Source organism: Netta rufina (genome assembly GCF_964035555.1).
Source record: "Netta rufina genome assembly, chromosome: 9".
Classification (NCBI taxonomy): Eukaryota; Metazoa; Chordata; class Aves; order Anseriformes; family Anatidae; genus Netta; species Netta rufina.
Window position 1 is genome coordinate 10,461,538 of NC_140132.1, and position 21,000 is coordinate 10,482,537.

A 21,000-nucleotide genomic window follows, 5' to 3' on the forward strand; every position below is an offset into this window, starting at 1 on the left:
CGGTACCTGGGAACGGTGGGGTCGCTGCAGGCTCTTCTGTTACTGTTGAACTCCCTGCAGAAGTTCTTGTGCACACACACGAATTTGAAAACACTCCCACAAACGGAGGAGGCAGGTAACAGATGCTGTCTTCTGCAGCTGCTTCAATTTGTGTCATCGTGGAGTTCCTGTGTACGTAAGACAGAAAAGGAACGAAGGTGACCTCCCCCCTCCCCCCCAAGTACCATCAAATTTTGAATTGTCAGAAAAGAACCTTGTAGAGATGCAATGTACCAGCAGTCTGAAATAAAACCTGAAAACCCTGCTTTCAAAGGCAAGTACTTCTCGCACAGCAAGAAGCTTGGGGTTCAGTGAAACTAATGGACTTTGAAGAAAAAGATCATACAGATGTGGCACATGAATCTTGCAAAGAATTCTGGTATGATCCAGACTAAAAGCATCTCTTTACTGCATGTAAGCACAGACCCCAGCCATTTTTTATGTATTACTTTTTATACAATCATATTTACAGTAAAATCTCAAATTGCTAACAGTAACTTTCCTGAGGAGTGAAACAACAAAAAAGAACAGCTTTGTATACGTTAGAATATCTTCAGATGTATGCAGCATAGCTGATGAAATTCACTCTGAAAGCTGTAATACTTCTTATAGTACTGATCATGTTGCAAGCACATCTTCTTTGTCCGGTCTTAACTATTTCATTTTTAGAATTGAATTGCATTTGGTATTTTCAAGAAAACCAGAGGTCCCTACTGAAAAGTGTGCAATACACAGATATCCATGGGAAGAACGCTGAGCTGTCAGTCGCGTGGATGAAGTCATAAGATAACACAGCGATTCTGCTTGAGCATTTGCATATAAAGAAATCTTTTTTGTTTTGTTTTGTTTTTTCCTTCTTTCCATGCCACTTGCCAAGGATCCAGGAGATGTCTGTTTTAAGGAGAGATTAAAATGAGGGACTTCAGAATTTTGGTAAGTCTGCACAGGGATGGTGCTCCACGTTGAGGAAGATGTGAGGAAGCTAAGTGCTAGGATGGCTTCTTTTCCACAGTATTTTATAGAAGAAAGCCTAGCCTTTTGGTTTTGGTAGGCTTGCTGGATGGTGTGAGCTCAGTAGCAATAGGGAAGACAATTTTGGGACAGCAGCTGGAGACTAAGTGAAAAAAAAGACTCTATGCCACTACCATGAGACAGGTTTTACTTCTTCAACTCAGAAGTCCTTTATTTGCCAAAAAGAAAAAGAAATTACAAAGTAAAAATACAAAGATAAAACCATGCCAGCACAAAACGTCTCCAAACTACTTTTACAAAGTATGAGAACCTTTATTATTTAAATATTCAGTTTCTAAAACCATCACCCATATACCATCAAAAGATTAAAAGGGTAAGCATCGTTTACATGTTTTTATTACAGCAGCTCACGCTCTTCACTGAGGTTCATTTTTAATTGCATAGACCTAGGTTACTGTGATTTCGAAGTGCCATACTCCAGAAGTACACACCGTTACAATGACACTTCAGTGACCTCTTTTTTTTTTTCTTTTGGTCTTTCAGGCATGTTTCAGAAACTAAGCACAGTACCTCGGTTGGAGTATTTCAAGTCAGTTTTCTTAAATTCTTAGCTCACGAAAGCAGGAAGGTTTTCTGCCATGTTTTCTGTAAACCTGAGACTGACTGGAATTTCTTTTTGCTGTCCGTGTCTGTTTTGCAACACTGCCGCTTGGTGGCAGACCAGCAGAAGGGGAACTACGCCACTGCCTGGGCTTTGCGGACAAAAACTGTAGTGAAGGAATTACTACTGACATTTTAGAAAAAAAGAAAAAAAAAAAAGTCAAGCTAGTACCATTTGAGCAGTAATGCATGTGGTTGTATCAAACCACATCTCCTGTCTTAGTACTGCGGGGAGAGAGTGTTTGTGAATATAAAAACAATAAGTGAGGTTTTCTATAAGGACACAGGGCGTATTTTTGCTAGATAAAATCAGATTAGAGGGAACAAATATAGACATATTCTTTTATCATGCAAAACTGAATTTTACTCATTTTTCTGACTATTTATAAGGAAAAAGGAATCCAGCTCATAATAGATTTCTGAGATAGACTTCCAATGAAAAATGCACGATCTGTCTTTAAAGTATGCAACATCTGAAGTGGCACTGAGGAGGTGAAGTCAAAATCAGGTGGGTTCCTACAAGCTTTCTGTGCTTTAATTCTTAGGTTGCTTTATTTTAGAGAGCTTTGTAGCCTCTGAAACTGGTGTGTGTTGCAGAACAGACTGGTGTCTGTATTGGCAAACATCCTGCTCTTTTTATGTTTTGACTATCTTAGAAAGAGAAACTCTGAAAGTATGACAGGAGTTCCCAAATGTACTATGCTTAGATGCTGCAACTTTAGAAACCTTCCATCCAGAGAAGCTACAAGCAGGGGGAAGTTGCAAGTCGGATGTAGAATATATGTCATTTATTAATTGATCTGTGGTTGTTGAGTTATGATTATTTGTACATGTATTTGCCCAGGTACGTGAGAAAGGGTGGAATTCTACTCCAGAAGGAAATACTACAAATTACTGCATATTTTGCTTTGAGATCATAGTGGTGGTTTCTGTAACTTGTCTTTGTATGTGATGCAGAACATTTGCTGTAAGGTTGTTTGTTTGTTTTAATTTATTATTATTCCTTCGATTAGCTTTGATGTGTTGCCCTGCTAGAAAAAAATTAATTGGGTTTGAATCGCTCTACTTTCTCAGAGAAGCGGTTGAAGTAAGAGGAAGGTTCAAATTCAGCCCAGAATGGGTTATGTTCTTGTTCTGTTGAGTAATCTTTGTCTTTGGAAAGATTGAAAATTTCATCAAGCTATGAGTTATGGGCTACTAAACCCAGATACTGAAGAAAAGAGTTGCAATGGTTGCCTTGGTTCTTTCAGGTGAAAAGTGGACAGGGCTGATTACGCTTGGCAGTTGTGCAACTTCCATCCTATATACATTTCTGCAGCCATTCCTAGTTTTTTTCTGCATTTGGGTCTTTGTGGAGTCTTTCCCAGTAAAGCTTTTCCTCTCTGGGTTATGGCGATGATGGAGACGTAACTCAAACGTCCTGATGTTGAGCAGAGCTGCTCTTGTGTTCTTGTTGCATTCAAAGAGGCATTTAAGGGGCTTACCCATCATGGGGCTTGGTCAGAGTGGTGTCTCTCCTCTCACACCCCCTTAAATCTTCTACTGCAGAATGCAAGATACCTCAAAGTGCCTTTGTTAAGAACCTGGGCATCCAGAGTTTCCCAAATATATTAAAAAAAAAATATGCATCCCAGGATCCTGGATTTTTCCATATATGCATCTAGGTAAAATAGCAGCTTTGTTCGTGGAAAAGAGAACAGGTCTTAAGCCCAGCATAACTAAAAACTCTCTTTTGGATTTCGATCTTGATGAGCGAGTAACCTCAACAAGGTAGCAGTATGTCCCACCTAGGCATCAGGAGGCAGGCATGCCACTTCAAAGGCTCCTGGAAAAGTTGAAGCTGCATTGTAGCGAATTGTAGTGATCAGCCAATTACTTACTTGATTATTAATAACACTTAAGAGGTATCATCTAGGGATTAATGTACCATTGTGCTAGCATTTTTATGTGCAAACTGTGCTGGGCTACTTGTGTCTGCGTGTATATACAAGTTGCCCATTAACTGACTGGGTTCTGCCTTTAGCGCAGACGTGGAGCTGCCCGCTCGGAGATCTGATACTGGCAGTTGTCTCTCTGGTATTCTGGCAGCAATTCACACGGGGACGTCCCGAAGAGTCACGATTTGATATTCATTCGGTGAGGCAACAGGAAATGCGGTGTGCACATACCAACCAAGCATTACATGCTTGGGCACAGTTACGATAGTTGAAATCAAGTATGACAGGTGAAACCTCTGCCAAACGGGAGAAGGTGAGTCCCAAATCTATTCCTTTATCATTTATGGCAGGCAGAAGTGAGGGCTGATACAGTTACAGCGAAGACTGTTACAGTCACCTCTGTGCTGAATCACAAATAGCTACTAGTGGGAAAGGAGGGACAGCTCCAGCAGCAGATCATGTGCTGTTACTGGAGACACCAGCTGGAATTCCACAGGGAGTCAGTTTAGTTTTGTCCTTGCAGCAAAAATTCATCAGTTACACCGTTTCCTCTCCAAAACTAGGTCTATTTCATGGGTGGGAAAAAAAGTCAGCAATATTTAGGGATTGTTTCTTTTACAAGATAAAGAATGCCTCTGTTAACAGAAATTTACCACACTATGTTAGGGCTGATGGTTTTTCTTCATGATCTCAGCTTAATCTCTTGCAGAAGGCTACAGATTAGCAAGATTACAAGAGATAGGAAGAGCACAAGAAGGAAACAGAATTGATGCACACAAAACACAGCAGTTTCAGCACACCAGCTGGATGTCTCTTGTAAATATGGTACAAAGTAATTTTATGGAGACAAAACAGTAGCCTGATTCATAGGGAAGATCCTCACACGCACAGGAGAATGTGTGTTGTAAATTCTCAGACAAACATTATATCATACAGTACTTTAACTAACTGTCCACAGACTGATGAGTAAAATTTGTTCAGCATCATCTATGAAAACTTTAAATAGCAAAAAGGGACCCCACTCATTCCCTCTGCAGGCACAGTGCCTTGGTTTCCAGAACACTAGCAAAAATAAGGACTTCATTATGACTTGCATTTCAAAGATTTCTAGATGTACCTTTAAGTTAATTTGGCAGTTCATGTCACGGGTATTAAGTCACAAAGAGACAGGACTGAACTGACTGAGAGATGACCACTGTAGATGTTGCATGCAGTTCTTAGTTTATCGTTAGATGCTGGCATTTATTGCACATCTGGGGACATTTATATGGAAAGATATAAAGGAAACAAGGTGCAATCACCATTTTTAATAAGCGTGCACAATAACACATTGTAGAAAGCCTTTTTATAGAAATTATGTCATTTCAGTTATACAAGAAGAGAAAAAGGGTTCTCAAGTTACAGTGTACAAAATAAAGCACATTGCGCCAATGATGGACTTAAGAAAAACCCCTAAGTGTCCCTAAGTGTCTCGGGGCTGACTGCTATCCAGTTTGACAGATATTGATTACACGTTCTCCATTTCTCTTTGCTGAGAGATCTGAGATAACTAGTTTGACTTGTCTCCAGTTTCAGAGGGAGATAAGACTTCATCTGTCTCATAGTCTTCTTCAAATGATCTGCAAAGATAAAAGGTGGGTCTTTAAAAGCTGTATTTTGGTGAGATCATTTTTCAGGTAAATTATTTCAGTGGCCACTAAACCATTTGGCTACAATACAGTAACATGCAGGATGTTAATCTCAAGGAGGATGTTTATAAGGCATTGAAAACAGTGTGGCAGTAATCAGTACTCTGACAGCTGACATGACTTTGTGCTCCCATCCATCCTCATTCTTAGGTTCTGAAACAACTTTTCACTGGTGTTTAGCATCTTAAAATTTGAATACAGTTTTAGTAACAGTTGTCAGTATCTTGCAGTAGCCTTAATAGTTCAGTGTAGGAATAGAGTTGCTCAGCCACAGATTCAGGTCCTAAAGGAGATTTGGCTTGCTCAGACTTGCTCAAAAACCCCTGATTTCCAAAGCATCTTTTGGCTTAGAAGACACTTTGCCATTTGCAGAAAAACAACGGTGGCCACACTGTCATATTCCTCTCTCACTTGGTTTGAAGTTTAATATCCAGGTCTTAGTGTTCATGCTTAGGGAGGCTTGCCTGCAAGTTCTCATCTCCACCTGGTTGCATATTCGGGCTAGTCAGGTTCTATGCTCTGCAGCAGAGGATGGTGCTTTGGGGCTTTCCTCCCCTTCCTGTTGGTGAGAAATGACGTTTACCAAGTTTTTTTCCCCAGCCTCAGCACATCACAGGTTATTCTCTGAACTCCCAAGAAACTCAAAGTCTTCCTTCAGTTCTGGAGGCCGTGCTTGTTACACAGGCAATGGTGCAGCGTGTCTTCCAAGGGCGAGTGCAGCAATAAACGGCGATGAACTCCGATACCCCTGTGTTGGCAGCGCCAAGAAAACTGCCTGCCACTTCTTGTGGCGTTCTTCCCTCCGCTGACCCCTGCGCAGGCACAAGTCCTCAGGAGCCACTTCTGCCTGCCAGGCTGTGCCTCCTGCCGTGGGGAGGGTTCTGTGTACGTGGCACCTGGTGAGTGTCCACTGCTGCCAGGCAGGCTGCGGCTTGGGCTGCGAGAAAGCATTTCTGCTCTGAGAGCCTCTGCAGATGGGTTCAACTAGTGCTTCTGCCTTCAAACAACATGCACGTGCATTCGCCAGGAAGCAGGCTCTCTTCATCAAAACCTGTACGCAGATGTGTAAACCAGGAAACGTGGCTGAGAAGTGTTCAGATCACCTTAAGCTTCCAGTGAAACAGCATGCTCCAAGGGGTAGTTCCGAGCAAAAAGACATCTTGTCTTCTTTTCGGTGATTGTATTGTGCTTGTGTTTTCCAACAGGTATTTAATTTACCATAGCAGTGCTTAGAAATTTCTGAATCTGCCACTTGGAATCAGAAATAAACACCACAAGATCCTCCTACCTTACAACACCAGGTGGACAGCGTCTGACCAGCTATCAACAGAGTCACAGCATCCGTGAGGTCACGCTGAGTATCCACTATGTCTTGGTGAGATTCCTCTTCCACAAGCAGCGCTCCTCTCATGGGCAAGTCTGCAGGCACCCAGACACTGGTTTTAGGAACCTCCCATCCAGTGAAGCTATGGGCAGGGGTAAGTCTGAAATGTGATGCAGACTGCCCCAATAATTCATTTGTGACTGCTGAATGATGGTTATTTTCACGTGTATTAGGAAGACAAATAATGGATTTCAGATTCTGTCAGCTAACATAGCCAAAAAATCTTCTGCTCCCTCTAAGAGCTCATAAATCCTCTTGGTTTTGTCCCCACTCTGTTTCTGTCATCCTCAAAGGACAGCAGAAATGATGATTGTGCAAAAACTCAATGCCTCTTTCTAGCAAACTTGTTTGGGCATCCAGCTCTGTTTTTCTTTTTCCCGTCCTTTTTTCCTGCGTGCTCTGTTGCTATGTTCCACAAATGAGATCTAATCCTGCTGCCATGACTACAGAGCTTTTCAGGGGCTCTTAAAAGCAAGCAGCAAGGTTGCTGACATGCTCTTTACAGGAAGAGACGGAGCTGTTTCAGACAGACTTCAAAAATGAGACGTCACCTGCCAATTCAGTTTTTGGTGAGTTTGGTGATCTGTGGTCCTGCAAAGCTTTTATGGCAGACTCCTATTTCTTTTCTGTGCTAAGCATACAGGTGTTGCAGAGTGGCTGCAGGGAATATAACAATTTTATCTTCCATCCTGTGTTACCTCATCTTTCATTGTGAAGGCCACAAAAAGGCAAGGCAGCTCAAAGCAGCTCGTTGTTGTTTGGATGCACATCACAGGGAGAAAGGGAAACACAGCTCTCAGCAGCTTAGCAAATTTCTGTGGCTAATTACTAGATGCTACTGTTATCCAAGACGTTTCCAGTGTGGGAAGTTTTGAAAATTATGCAATTGTCTCAGCACTCTTATTTAAATGGCTCTATGAATACTGTTCAAATGAACAAAATTCTGAATCACGCAAGATTAACATGGGGTGAAAGCACAACCTACTTCCTTGGATGTGTGTTAGAGTAACCATAAAGAGATTCTAGAGAAATACTCTCAAGAAGGTACAACCACAGCTGCAAGTCTAAACGATAATTACAGCAAACCTGCATTAGGAAACTCTGTGGGATGCCCTTGCACGTGGCATTCCTTGAGCTCCTGCTCTGCCTAAATTGATTGATTCTAAGGATAGCTGGAGGGTCTGTCCACAATTTTACAGACGTTTACAAACATAAGTGTAAATATTGCAGAAACCAACAGTTTTAAATTAAAAAAAAATCAAAACAAAATTGGTAAATGAATTAAAATGTTGAAAGAGCTTATAAAGAGCACAGACTAACAGGCATATAAAGTCTAGCAGAAAGTAAAGTTATTTGACTAAAACAAAGTTTCCACTACAATCATAAGTCTAAGAGCTACAGCTTCTGATCCATGATAGTGTGCATGATTAATACATACCCAGGACTAGCAAAAGTCATTTGAGCTCTTTTTTGTATGGTTGCCAGAAGAAAAAGGCTTTGTCCTTTTTCTCAGCTATCTTCACATCTGTAGCGTGTGTAGCTAATTCAAACGACTGCCACAAAGAACTCAGGATGTCCCAAGCCCCTTGTGTCAAATATACCAGTAGTGCCTTTTGGAGCAACCACTTCAGGCTTCGCCATGCTCCCATGCTGAGAGTCCAGACCTCAGCTGGAGCCAGGCAGCGTGTCCCCAGTGCAGTGCGACGCCCATGCTTACCCTTCTTGTAACTGCTCGTTCCCAGACTCCTCAGCCACAAGAATCTCATACTCTTCAGCAGCATACCTGTCCCAGTCGGAGGGTTCAGGGCCATCATTTTCAATATCCTAAAGAGAGCAGATGGTCAAGCACACCGTGTCTATACCTCTCTACAACCATGTTTACAATAAGGTCATGTGTGAAGCACCGGTTCTGGGAAGCAACTGTATAGAAACAGGTAGTCAAAAATGTTAATTGAAAGATTCATAATTAAAGTGTTTTAACATCTGCACATAAATGACTAAGAAAAAATACATCACATAGTCTACAAAAGTCTGTGACCCGAACTGCCAAGGAACAGAGCCTTCTCCATTTCGGAAGTGCTGAATATTAATAACTGCATGTTTGCTTTGCTTTAGCTCAGAAAGCCATGCATCTGTGCACTTTGTAATTGGTTAAGGGACTTAGTAATTTAAGATCTTTAATTAATTGTTAATCATAACTGATCATTTGTGGAACTCTTGACAGTTTGCTAAGCTTGGGGAAATTTGAGAGATGGTTACAAAATAATACGCCTGTAAATAGTTGGCCCTCTGCTATTTACTGTAGGATGGGGGGGATAAGTAATACCTCCTGCTCCCACCTGCCTGCTCTTATGATGATCCATTTTTTAAAAAAAAAAAAAAAAAAAAGGCTCTGGTTTGGGATACGTTTAAGCCTAGAATTATGGAACCACAAAGTTCTTCTTACAGGTAATGTGGGAACATCTGGGAAGGAACCAGAGTTGATTTTGGCATCCCCACCACTTTACTGTACTTTGACCAGTTAAGAGCTTTCTGAAGATAAATTTTTAAGCTGTACTTATCTGGTTTCAGTGGATAGGTGAAGGGAACCTGAGAGGAGGGACTTCACACCAACAACTGACAAAGCTCAGGTCTCAGAACTACAGCTAGTCTGACTAACAACTGGAAAATACAGAAGTGACAACCTCTTACATGTTTGCTGGGTAGGAAGAGAGGATGGTGACTGCAGCCAGGCACAATGTGCAATATCTGAGCTTTCCATCTAGTCTACCACCTGTGGTTAGATAAGTCGGCATCTCATCTGCCTTGGCGCCTGTGGTGTAAAGGAGGTCTCTGGTTCTGTTTAGGCTACTGAAAAATTGCTAATGCCCTTTTAAGGATTAGAATCCAACTAGACTACTTAATAAATCTTCCCATGTAGCCTATTTATTTATGAGTGCAGTTCTGTAGGAGACATGAAAAGACAATTGGGATCTGAAGTTTTCAGATCTCACAGCTCTAAAGGAACCAAGTTCCTTTCTAGTGCTAGTCTTTCAGCCTGATGAATGAGTGCAACTCAGCAGGTTTAGGTCATTCTCTCTAGAATCACAGTGCTACGCTACCAGTGCTGGTGTAATAGGATCAGTGAAGGCAATCAAATCATAGAATAGTGGAACAATTTGGGTTGGAAGATACCCAGGACATTTTTATTCCCAGCTTCTGGTCAAATCAGGGTTTGCTATGAGGTCCAATGGGGAAGGGTCAAGGCTTTGTCCAGTCACATCTTGAAATTCTCCAAGGACAGAACATGCACAGCCGCTCTGGGCAACCTCTTCCAGTGTATAACTGCCCTAACTGTGAAAAAGGATTTCTTATATTCAGTTGGATTTTCCCTATATCCAGTTTCATTCTGAAGATGGGTTTGAAAAGGCCTGTATTTAGAAATAAAAGTGATTTATACCTTTTGCACTGCAAAGGGATCCCTCTGTTCGTTGTCCAGATATTTCTCTAAATTGAAGAAGGTGTTGAAAAATACATGAGCCATTCTGCACCTCTTCAAGTCTCGCAGGGTTACTCTTCCTGCAGAAAAAATAACATGACACTGTGCTAAGTTTTTCCTCAGTAAGAGACCAGACCTGGTCTGGTCAGTCTTGTAGCAGCTTTGTAACACCACAATGCTGTAATATTGCAAAACTTCCAACTCAGTCAAGAACTTTAACATTATTTAATACATGGGTGTGTATTAGTCCTAAATCTCACACACATATGGAGGTCTTTCACAGTCACGTAAAATGTGAAAGAATGTGAGGGAGGGTGGTAGTTTCACAATCTAGGCTGTCAGTACATTCCACAGCTGGAATATACAAGACGTGTTGCTCCAGTTCCAGCAAGTTCATTCATAAGGCCTCTCTCTTGGAAGTATTTCAAACCTGTTTATGTATAACGTTAAGGCACAACAGCCATAGATTTTACTCTGTACAGTACTTTCAACCCTGTGATTCTAACACAAGACTCTACCTACAGATGGGTTTCACAGTAACGTTACTTTCTCAATCCACCATAGATCAAAGAGCATGGAAACTCCCGTTAAGGACTCACCCTCCCTCTCTGGTTTAACAAGGTCAAGCATCTGACACAGCAAGTCCTGAAATGGCAGTGGTTCTATGCCCATCACTTCCATCCGTTCACATTGCTCCTCATAGAAGTATTCCAGTTCATACATGGAGAGCACCCCGTCCCCATCCAGGTCCATGCACCGAAACCAGTACTCAATGCTGGGAAAGAAGAGACAGGATTAGAGAAAGCACAGTGACCGACCCCCACCCCCATTCTCTAATTCTCCTGCCCAAAGGCTGGCATAAAACCAGGAATGCAAATACCCTTTGAGAAGGATGAGGGCACAGGCCAATGCTCAAGAGCACCTCCTGTTAGTCTCCTTTTAGGTGACTTGTGAGTGCAGCCACGCTCATCACCTGTGTCACCAGGCGGCTGTAGCAAGTGCCCAGTGTGCTGCAGCTCAACTGGCTCACACAGCTCACGGTGTCCCTGTCCAATTCAGCAGCAAAACTTGTCTGAATGCAACCGACCCTGAACCCAGGACTCTGGCTGTCCCTGAGTGACCCTGGTGAGTGATGAGGTGGGCATGGTATGCACTGATTTTCTCGGCTCCTTTATAGAAAAGGCAGTGCTTTAAGGCAGCTGCAGAAGTTAAGTTCTTCGCATCTTTACTCATAAAATTCCTCTCCTAGTAACTGTGTGCAGACCTAGTTCAGCTCTGCACAATAGCCTCCCACCGGCAGTACAAACCAAACCCACTGGCAGGTTTTACACAGTGACACCCTGAGGTTTCCCCACAGCCCCTTCCTAGGCACTTGCTACACGCGTGAAGGGAACGTTCCTATTTGTGGCAGACCTCACAGGGGTTACCCTGTAGCCAAGAGTAGGCCAGGAGCTGCAGCCCCTGCTACTGCTACCACGGACCCCCCACTGCAGCACATGCCAGCCCTTGCAGCTTGGCTGAGCCATCAGCTCGCCTGGTCACAAAGCTGCACTCTGCCCGGGGAAGCAGGGGCTCAGTGCTGACAGATGGTATCTCTGGCTGGTTCTGCATAAAGGGCCAGGGACTGCCCTTGTGAGGAGCCATCCTGCCTGCAGTTGGTGAGATCAGGACCTGTAGGGCAGTGTGATGGAGACCAAACAAATTCAGTTCTTCTTGCAGATCGCTACTGCTCTCCAAGCATTTCCTCAGTGATAAACCACTACTAACCTTGTGTACACAGGGTAACAGAAGTGACTGATGACTACCCAAGACACTTAACATTAAAAGAAAACTCTGCTTTAAGCAATTTCTCCTCAAAAAAGGCAAATGATTTGACCAAATGTTGGCAGTAAGTTTTTTTCTTCCTAATAATCATGGAAACCCACACTGCTGTCTGTTGTGGAGAGCAGTAGGTCACAGAAGTTTCTGTAAACTTAACTGCACTCCTTAATAATTTTATTAGGGCACAGGAATCAGTCAAACCTTGTAGCACTCCTTTTGTCTTCCTCCGAAATGAGCAGCCACACAAAATCAGCATAACTCATGCGGCCTTCCTTCTGAATTTCATTTCCTCTGGAAAACACATGAAAAAAAAAAAGGCTCCTAAATACTCAGAATGTTATCAACACATTTTTTAAAAGCCCTGAATAATTTGTGAGAGAAAATGGGACATCACTGCCCATTCAGCCTGTATTCTCTGCACTCTACAGCAACAGTCCTTCTGCCCTTCCCTTCAGGCACAGCGTTTGCTACCTCGCTTGCCGTATACCCTCCCACAGCAAGTGCTGGGCTGTTTTATTTTTTGGAGGCTTTGTACTAGTGCTCTCCAGCTATCTCTGTGCTGTGTGGGGCACAAACACACAGTGCCTGCACATTCCCACTGGCTACAGACAGGTTGTTCTACAATGAGGTGTGTAAATGATCGTCCTGTGGGATTTCTGAAGATACCCAGAAGTCCCACTCCATTTTCACGCAGCTCCAACCGGAGCACCATGTTGGACACCATACTGAGCAGTGGGATCTGAGAGTATCCTGCATTTCTAATCGGCCTGACAGAAATTCACTTCCATTCCCAGCCAGTACACTACTCCTCACCTCACCACAGCGCCGCTGAATATTCGCTCAATGATCCTGCTCGATAAAGCTGGAAACAAAGAAAACAGAGAAAATGAAGCTACAGGTCACAGGGATAACTACATGCAGTTGTTTATGCTGAACCCACACGAAGTAATTTTCCATTGCTAAAAGAAAGCTCTACCTACACTGCCTGCCTAGCCACTTTACAGGTCTCTGTTTCGCAGCATTTTGTACAAACCAAAGATTATACTGCCAGTGTGTCTGCCTTTGGATCCTACCAAGCACTGTTACATCCTGAAAGTATGGTAACTGTACGGGATGTGGCTTGTTGCACATGGGCAGTATTGCTCCTAGTTCGCTGCAGGAGGACTGATAGAAGCAGACTACTTCAACGTGTACTGCAAGGGGCATTCAGCTATCAAGCAAAACCCACGCATCAAATCCCTACAAAACATTTGTTAGCAGAGCACAACGTATGGCAGTCCTGCGGGGACTGACACCTCCCCTTCACACCACCCCTTTCTCCCTTCAGCTCCACAGCACGCAGTGCTCCCAAGCCTCCTGTGTAACAAACACTCCACTCCCACGCTCCAGCCTCCCCAAAGGGACCAAGTTTCAGGCAGCACCTATCTGAAGCTGGGCACTCCTCATCCTCAGCCCATTCAGGCCTCAAATCAGCCTCCTCACCCCTGTGACTGCCATACTCACCCAGAACCCCCACAGCCTTCCCACAAATGCCTTCACTCAGAGGACACGGGCCACCACACCACTCCAACACACATGCATTCCTACAGCATCGTCGTTCTCACATCCCTTTCTTTCTTCCTTGTTTCAGCCCACTAGGATCGTGGCTCCTACAAAGCATTGTGTCCCCCCCAGACCTCCAGCAATTTCTGGCAATTTTCACACCTCCAGACCCCTGCAGCCCAACGCACTGCAACACCTTATCCCCTGGCACCTCCAAATCACACGTGGTGTCTGAAGATCTCCTGTTTCTCCAGGCCTGACCCTCTGTCCTAAAGCTACTTCCCCCAAAAGGACAGCAACCACACAGAGCAGTTCCAGACAGCTTTGTCTTCACAATCACTGTGCTGGTCAACAGCTTGAGCTCTTGTCCAAGACACGAAATCATGAATCGTAACTGTAAGTGTATGGGCATATACCATGCTCCAAGATCACAAGCAATCTTAAACACAGCCAAACTGACTGGGTGCCTCCATCTAGCCCAGCAAACAACCCATACAAACCATAACCACACATTCGGTGCCTCTTCACTAGCATACTTTTTCAGCCTCGAACCACTTGCAGAGCACAGACTTCCTGAGCCAGAGGAAGTGCCTTTGGATTATTCAACCCCTTGTGGATTTTTATCCAATTAATTTATCCATCACACTGGAACCTCTGAAAATTTTTAGCTTCTGCTCAACTTGAGGCAAATAGTTCCAGACTGGACTTGAGAGACAGTCTCCAGAGTGCATCTGCAAACTGAAATTCATCAAGCTCCGAGAAGCCTCTGAAATTTTTGTCATACACAACAAGATTGAATTTCAGCCATCTTGAAAGTTCATGGGGGCTTTTCCTCCTTGTCCACAGTTTAAGTACCTGCAAAACCCTCAGCAAATACAAAGGTAGTTTCAGGGCATTATTTCTAGATTGTCCTTCTGGCAGTGACCCACTGTAGCTCCCTCTCTAGCTACTCAAATGGAAAACAGTATCTACTGCATTTCTCTGTGTTTAAGCCCCTAAAACTAGGTCTGTAAATCAGCATTTGTGTAAGAGAAGGATGGCTCCACTTATATTTTTTTTGAGGCATCAAATTAACTGCATTAAAGCTAGGCTTTACTCTTTAGTAGGAGCATTCTATTTTCAGCAACACCTCCTCCCACCGCAGCTTGCAGGCAGCATACCTTGATCACTGTACCTAGCCAGATCCTTCTGGCTGATATAAAGGTCATGGTCAGTGTCCAGCTCCCAGAATTTACAGTATATAACATAGAAGTGCTCGTAGGAGAAATAATCTGTGATCTGATTTATGTCATCCTCTTCTTCCAGGAGAGCAAGAGTCTGAAACAGTACAAATAAAGTGGGAAATTAAACCTAGACAAAAAAGCATTTCAGCAGCTCAAGCCCCTCAACCTCTAATGAAGCTGGGTGAACACTGAGAGCTAATCCAAAACGTAGCCTTTCCCACTGCAGGAGATTTCGTTGCTGTGTGTGATATTTAACAGGCAGTCACAGAGCATCTAGCTTGACTATCCTGGTTAGCATACGTGTAGAATACTTTTGCCAGTCCTATGAACAATTCCTGTTAATTTTCAGCTATAGCGAAGAGTCACGCAGAGGAACAAGAACACAACTGCTTTCTCAGCTGGGATCCGTTATTTGTGAACTACCTCTGACCTGTACCAGAGGCTCCTAGAGCCATTTACCACAGCAAATCCACAGTTCTGCACAGCAACTGAGATCTATCTTGATCCTGACACTGCACACATCCCAGTGTGCAAGATCAAGTCCTGCTCCAGACACATGCCTGGACGGGGGAAGGAGGCAATCACACTGAATGTCCTGGGCTGTTGCTGACAGGAATCAGTCTGCTTTAACTGGGACAGATTTCCAACCAGGATGTTTGTTACCATATCTTATTAAGAATCAGTTAGTGACAACATCCTTGTTTCATTCCCACTTTACAGCTACCTCTGTCCTTCCCTCTGCTCCACCTTCCCACTGGTGTCTCACAGGGTGTCTCACGTTCACCTGTGGCACCCCCCTGCCTGTCCTTCCCCTAGCACTGGGGCTTGGACGGGCACAAGACTGAAGGGAGTACTGGTTACTAGCTGGTGTGATCAGTGGTGCAGAAGAGGTCTGAAAGGAGGCAGAGCATGAATTCATGCCCAAGGCTTTCAAGAAAGCACACTACATCTGAAGGGGCCGACAGGATGCAGCAGGGAGATCTCACTGCTTTAGCTGTGTCTCATCTTGACCATTCAGCCTAAAGACTTATGGCTTTTTAGGTTGGGCTGGAGCTCAGCAGCCTTGTACAATTTTAACCCAGTGCTCTTTTGGGCAAAATATACAAAGAACAGAGACCCTTATCCTGAAACCTTTGTCCAACACCCCCTGCTGTGATACATCCCAGGGACTGTAACAAGTGCCATGCTTCATTTGTCAGTTTTTCTGGAGAAGCCTACTGCAGAATTAGAAATCAGTACAAACTGGATGGTGCATCCTGAGATGCACAGTTTTGCAACCACACAGCACAACATGCCTGACCAACTGTCAGGCAGCTGATTGCCAGCTGAGAGGCAGGAAATTGGCTGTCCTACCCCCCACAGATCATAGGCAATCCACCAGCTATTCTTGGCTGCTCCACGAGCCACTTAACATAGGTGCACTGCTGTCTTGCTTCCCTTCCTCTTTGGCTAGATCAGGAGCCAAGAGCCAATCTGCCCGACGTAGCCTCAAAGCGGGTGCACACTGTCACCCTTCTGGCACATCTTCTGGCCAGTACCCTCTCGGCTGCCCTGGTTCTTGTACTCCTCTCATCTCGACTCCAGCACAACTCCTCCACCAGTTCTGGCCTGATTCTGGCACCGAGCATTTGGCCCACCTTGCTACAAGCCAGGCAGTTCCCTCACTACACAGCACACAGGAGCAGGAACACAGGGACCTGTGCATTCTACATCTTCTTCAGGCAGAAACCAACGTACTTGCAAGAAGTTGCTTTTCCTCAGCTCTGTTAGAGTGATCTTCCCAGACCAGGATCGATTGACTGTGTAGAATATTCTCTGTATAACCTGCAACATAAACAGCATTCTTTGAACCAAGTCCTTAAACACAGCAGTTAGGGAATTGAAAGAGGCTGTTTATTTGGTTTATTCACTCATCCTAAGGAGACCTCTTTTTGAAAACTATTTTTTTTGTACATGCTGTTATCCTTAATTCACTATGCAGTTTGAAAGTAACATTTGTTTCTGAAACAATATTATCCATTTCCACTCTGCAAATATTTTCACTGCTCTTAATTCACATCTTTGAGCAAGCAGATGCATTATTTATGTCAAGTAATATGTTCAAAGCGCAGACAAATCACTCAAACAGTTTCTCACGCTTTAGGCACTGCAGCTCCCACGATCTCAACAGATAGCGTTCTGCATTTCTGAAAAAATCGGGACTTTTGAAGAGGAAACAGGACATGTAGATGAAAGCAGCAAGTGTTGTCTGACCTATTGTGTCTGTAACAATGCCTCATCTTCTTGGTGGCTCCACTCAAAGTAATCAATACAGATTATCTGGCTGCATTTGTCTTGGATGTGTTTACATCATTCAACTCCTCCACTGATCTACCTCTCAGGAAAGCAGATAAAAAGCACTGTAGGGAGTGCACACGCTCCTGAGAACTCAAGGGGAACAGTGCACACTATGAGGCCGAGTACTCACAGGGACCTAAAGAGCAAGTTGAACCCTCCCTGGTCCACCCCTTGTTAGCAGGCCAAGCATCAACAACATGGAGCAGGGAAAATGCAAGGGTACGATCAAGTGCATGCAAGGATAAACTTAGTGTGAACGAGATCATATAAACCACTCTAATATGACATCTTCAACATGAGAAATTAGAAACCAAATTAATGACTACCAGCACTGAAATCTATGGAATATAATTCTTGTCAACAAAACATAACGCAAACAAACCTGTGATGTCTCTGACATGTTGACATTTTATCCTAGGATTTTGGTAAACCTTAATAGCACGTGCTACTCCAGCGTGAAAATTAACTTTACAAAACAGGGATATAATAAGGGATTAAATCTAGTTAACAGATAGACTGGGACTGGTTTCTTTCTGAGCCTAAGCGTAGTTCCGAGTGGGCTATCACCATTTAAGGGCCGTGCTTTGACTCAGTCACACGAGGACAGGTTCTTAGTCCAGAACAGATTTGCAAACAAGTATGAGATCATTGCTAACAGTCTGCTTTGAATACACGGATCGGTGAAGCAGTAAACATTGATGAGCACAAATAGTTTTGGGAACAACAGGACTGATTTGAGGTCTCAAAATGTATCCCAAAATGAGAGAACTAGCAGACAACTTAGCTCATCATGATACCTGTTGGTGCCTATCCCGCTCCTTAGAAGCCTACATAGGGATACGGGGAGGTATGGGACAGCAGGAGAACTTTTTGTCCCTTAAAATATAAAACTAGAAGCTGAAATCAGCCTACTTCAGACTGACACGAGTCTTTTTTTTTTTTTTTTTTTTAGTAAGTACTCCTAATAATTAACCAACAGAACAACTTTCAGAGAAACACAGCAGGACCTTCAATCAAGAATGGATGTCTTTCTAAAGTTGGGTATCAATTCAATTAAAAAAACATACAAGTCCTACGTCCTAACTATAGCAATCACTGAGCAATGTTCTATAGCCCACGCAACGCAAGGGTTCAGCCTAGGTAATGACAGGTGTCTTTTCCACTTTTAAACAATTAAGAAGCTGTCTCATTCTTCTTCAGTGCCACTGGCAGCCACTGCAATTCTGGACTATTTTTGAACTTGGTTTGGCCTTTGCTTCCAGGTTGCCAAAGAGTTCAGTGGCTGAAGAGTGTCTTACCTCATACATGACCCAGTACCACACCTGTCAACTCTGCAGCAGCTTGCAGCGATACAGGCTTCTCACACCATTTCAAGGACTCAGAAATAAAAGTCCCACAACAGAAAAGGACCCCCTAACTACCAACATTTTTCTTTTCCCCTGCTGGCTGGCTAATAGAAGACAACAAAGTATCTCAACACAATGTTGGTGACATGCAAGAAACCCTTCTTCTATCAGATCAGATTGATAAAGATGTGTCTTCTGCTCTCTCCTCATACATCAGGCATACAGAGCAAAAATGTCTTCTTTACCATGTCTGGTCACTCAGTGCAGGTTTTATTATTCAAGTAACGGTCCAGTTTCAGTGGGTAGTACAGTGTCTATGTATGTATAAAGTATCATTACTTCTCTCTTTGCCAAGTTACAAAGACAAAGCTGTCAACAACAACAAAAGCATTTCGAAAACATCCTAGGGCATTGTCACACAGCCTGAGACGATCTGCAACACTCAAGCCACAGCCAGTGTCTGCTGTAACAGAAAATCAATTCCTGTGGCCTCCCTGTTTTGTCTCTCACGGAGAGCAACAGCTGCATGATCGCAGCTGCACCACGGGCTTCGAAACCAGGCCCCAGGCGCAGGCTGCTATGAGCAATTCTGCTCAGCAGCTATGACCTTACTGAAAGCCATAACTCTGGCTCTGTTCTGCTCAGTGTGGAAGGCTGTTTATTCCAAATTCATAAGCCTTCAGAAGGGGAAGCCCCTTCCCTATCTGCCCAGTCCTGTCACGTAATCTACATCCAGGTCCAAAACCACTGATAGGTCAGTTCTAGACTTTTTCACCAGTCCTCCCACGGAAGAAAAACAACACCATTCTGGGAAAATAAATAAATAAATAAATAAATAAATAAATAAATAAATAAACAAACAAACAAATAAAAATAAATCAAGGCTTTATTAAACCCTGCAGGCCATCTTCACTTTCCACATTCAAATTGGTAATACTGCATGAGCTGAGCATTTTTCAACAAGCAGGAAGTTTTTCCAAGTTATTTTTATTTGCCTCAGCAACAGCATGCAGTGCTAACACTGAGCTTTCTTTGCACACTCTGGGAGAAGTCACGTTTTAAAGCTTTCATATGAAATGTCTCATGATATTCTGCGCCATCTTCACCAGCTTCAGGAGTCTGTTGAAAAAACACAAGTATTTTAGTATGCTGGCAATACAACAGCTCACATATACTGATGCAGATTAAAGTACAGCTTATTGTATCCAAAAGGCACCTCTAAAAGGTGCAAAAAAAGGCAAAACAAAGAATTTGAAACATCTTATCCATACTAGACTGTTAGCTTACTCTCAGGTGATTTCAACCAAGCGATGCTGTATCCAACAATGAACACAAATGCCAGTGTCTCCATATGGCCCTCATCTGCAACACAAAAATGAAATGTAATTCCTGCTCTTGCAGCAAATACAGCACTGTCACTATAAGTGTAAGGCACTCTACCTTGAAGGGATTGAAAGGATCCAAGCAGTCTCAAAATCCAAGGACAAAGCTGTTTCCTTCATTACCTCCCGGTGGAAATGCTGAATTTCATGACATTAAAGACAGAAGTGCCAAACTGTCTGTGGGTGGAGATGTGAGAAAGCGGAATTCCTGGTGTCAGAGAGAAGAGCCACTGCTGCGGTGGGCCACGTACTGTCACTCCACATGGGAGCAACCTGACCCAGTGGACTGTATCTCCTGAGGTCTTGACTCTGCTCCAACTCAGTGATCTGGCCAAGGCCAAACACAGAGCTCAGAAGGAACGTGTCTGTCAGCACAGACACCCAGAACAGCATTGTCCTGCCAGCATGAGGAGTCTGTGAAGGACACTGCAGCTTTGTAAGATTCGCTGCCACACACCATCCACCTCAAACACCAGCACCATCATTTCCTGGGTGCCTGAGAGCAAGCTTAGACGGTCACCACTGTCAGAGTATTGTGTGTAAGGGTTTCTAAAGGCTCTCAAGCTGAAGTAAGGCAGCACAGTGGAGATGAGCAGAATCAAGAAGCACTGAGGAGCTTTATGTACACACAAAGCATCCAGTTCTGTGACCAAATTTATGGTGGTCACACAGGACCTCATTCAGATGCAAGGGAAGTTGTAGAAAGGAACAGATGTTGCTCTTCTTAGTAGCAGCCTGGACTTCAGTTATCTTAAAGCAGAACCTCAGCTTCATGCGGCTGATCTCTCAGACCAGAGCATGCACAGCACCTGGTGAGGTCCAGAAACCGCAGCAATTCACCCATTTGTGTGCCTTCATAATCTCCTGGACATTGTTACACCTACTCTGACCAGGTACTATGCTTAAGGTACCTTGTTCCATGGGGACTGAAGGTGCTGACAATACACCGGTGTTCACTGTGGTATTCAAGCACATGCAGACATTCGAAATTGTTTCTTATTAAAGATTTTCATAAAACATTAGTGTGATGGTTCAGGATATGCCCAGAGCAACGGAGTGCTTTTCTGCCATCTGCTCTTTACAGGAAAGGGACAAGCTTGTGCCTGCCAGTAATCTCTCAGCTGCCAACACGTGGTGCAGCTGGCCCCCACGCAGAGCCTGGCAAGCCAATAGGAGGCAGCTCTCTTTAGG

The 21,000-nt window shown here is 43.7% G+C and overlaps 1 protein-coding gene across 2 annotated transcripts in view; it reads right to left on the bottom strand.

Moving 5' to 3' along the window:
- Positions 1–1,191: 1,191 nt before the first annotated feature.
- Positions 1,192–21,000, bottom strand: part of PPP2R3A (protein phosphatase 2 regulatory subunit B''alpha) — a 50,219-nt gene continuing 30,410 nt past the window's right edge. Inside the window, exons 7-14 of one of the 2 annotated variants that reach the window (XM_084292155.1) lie at positions 16,482–16,568; positions 14,682–14,838; positions 12,793–12,841; positions 12,181–12,270; positions 10,758–10,933; positions 10,120–10,238; positions 8,398–8,504; positions 1,192–5,227 (exon numbers count right to left, since the gene is read on the bottom strand). In XM_084292155.1, coding sequence (XP_084148281.1) covers positions 5,158–5,227; positions 8,398–8,504; positions 10,120–10,238; positions 10,758–10,933; positions 12,181–12,270; positions 12,793–12,841; positions 14,682–14,838; positions 16,482–16,568 — 855 coding nt within the window. In that variant the 3' untranslated portion in view covers positions 1,192–5,157. Of the gene's footprint in view, positions 6,716–8,397; positions 8,505–10,119; positions 10,239–10,757; positions 10,934–12,180; positions 12,271–12,792; positions 12,842–14,681; positions 14,839–16,481; positions 16,569–21,000 lie in introns of both variants that reach the window. The other variant, XM_084292156.1, reaches the window with a different exon arrangement.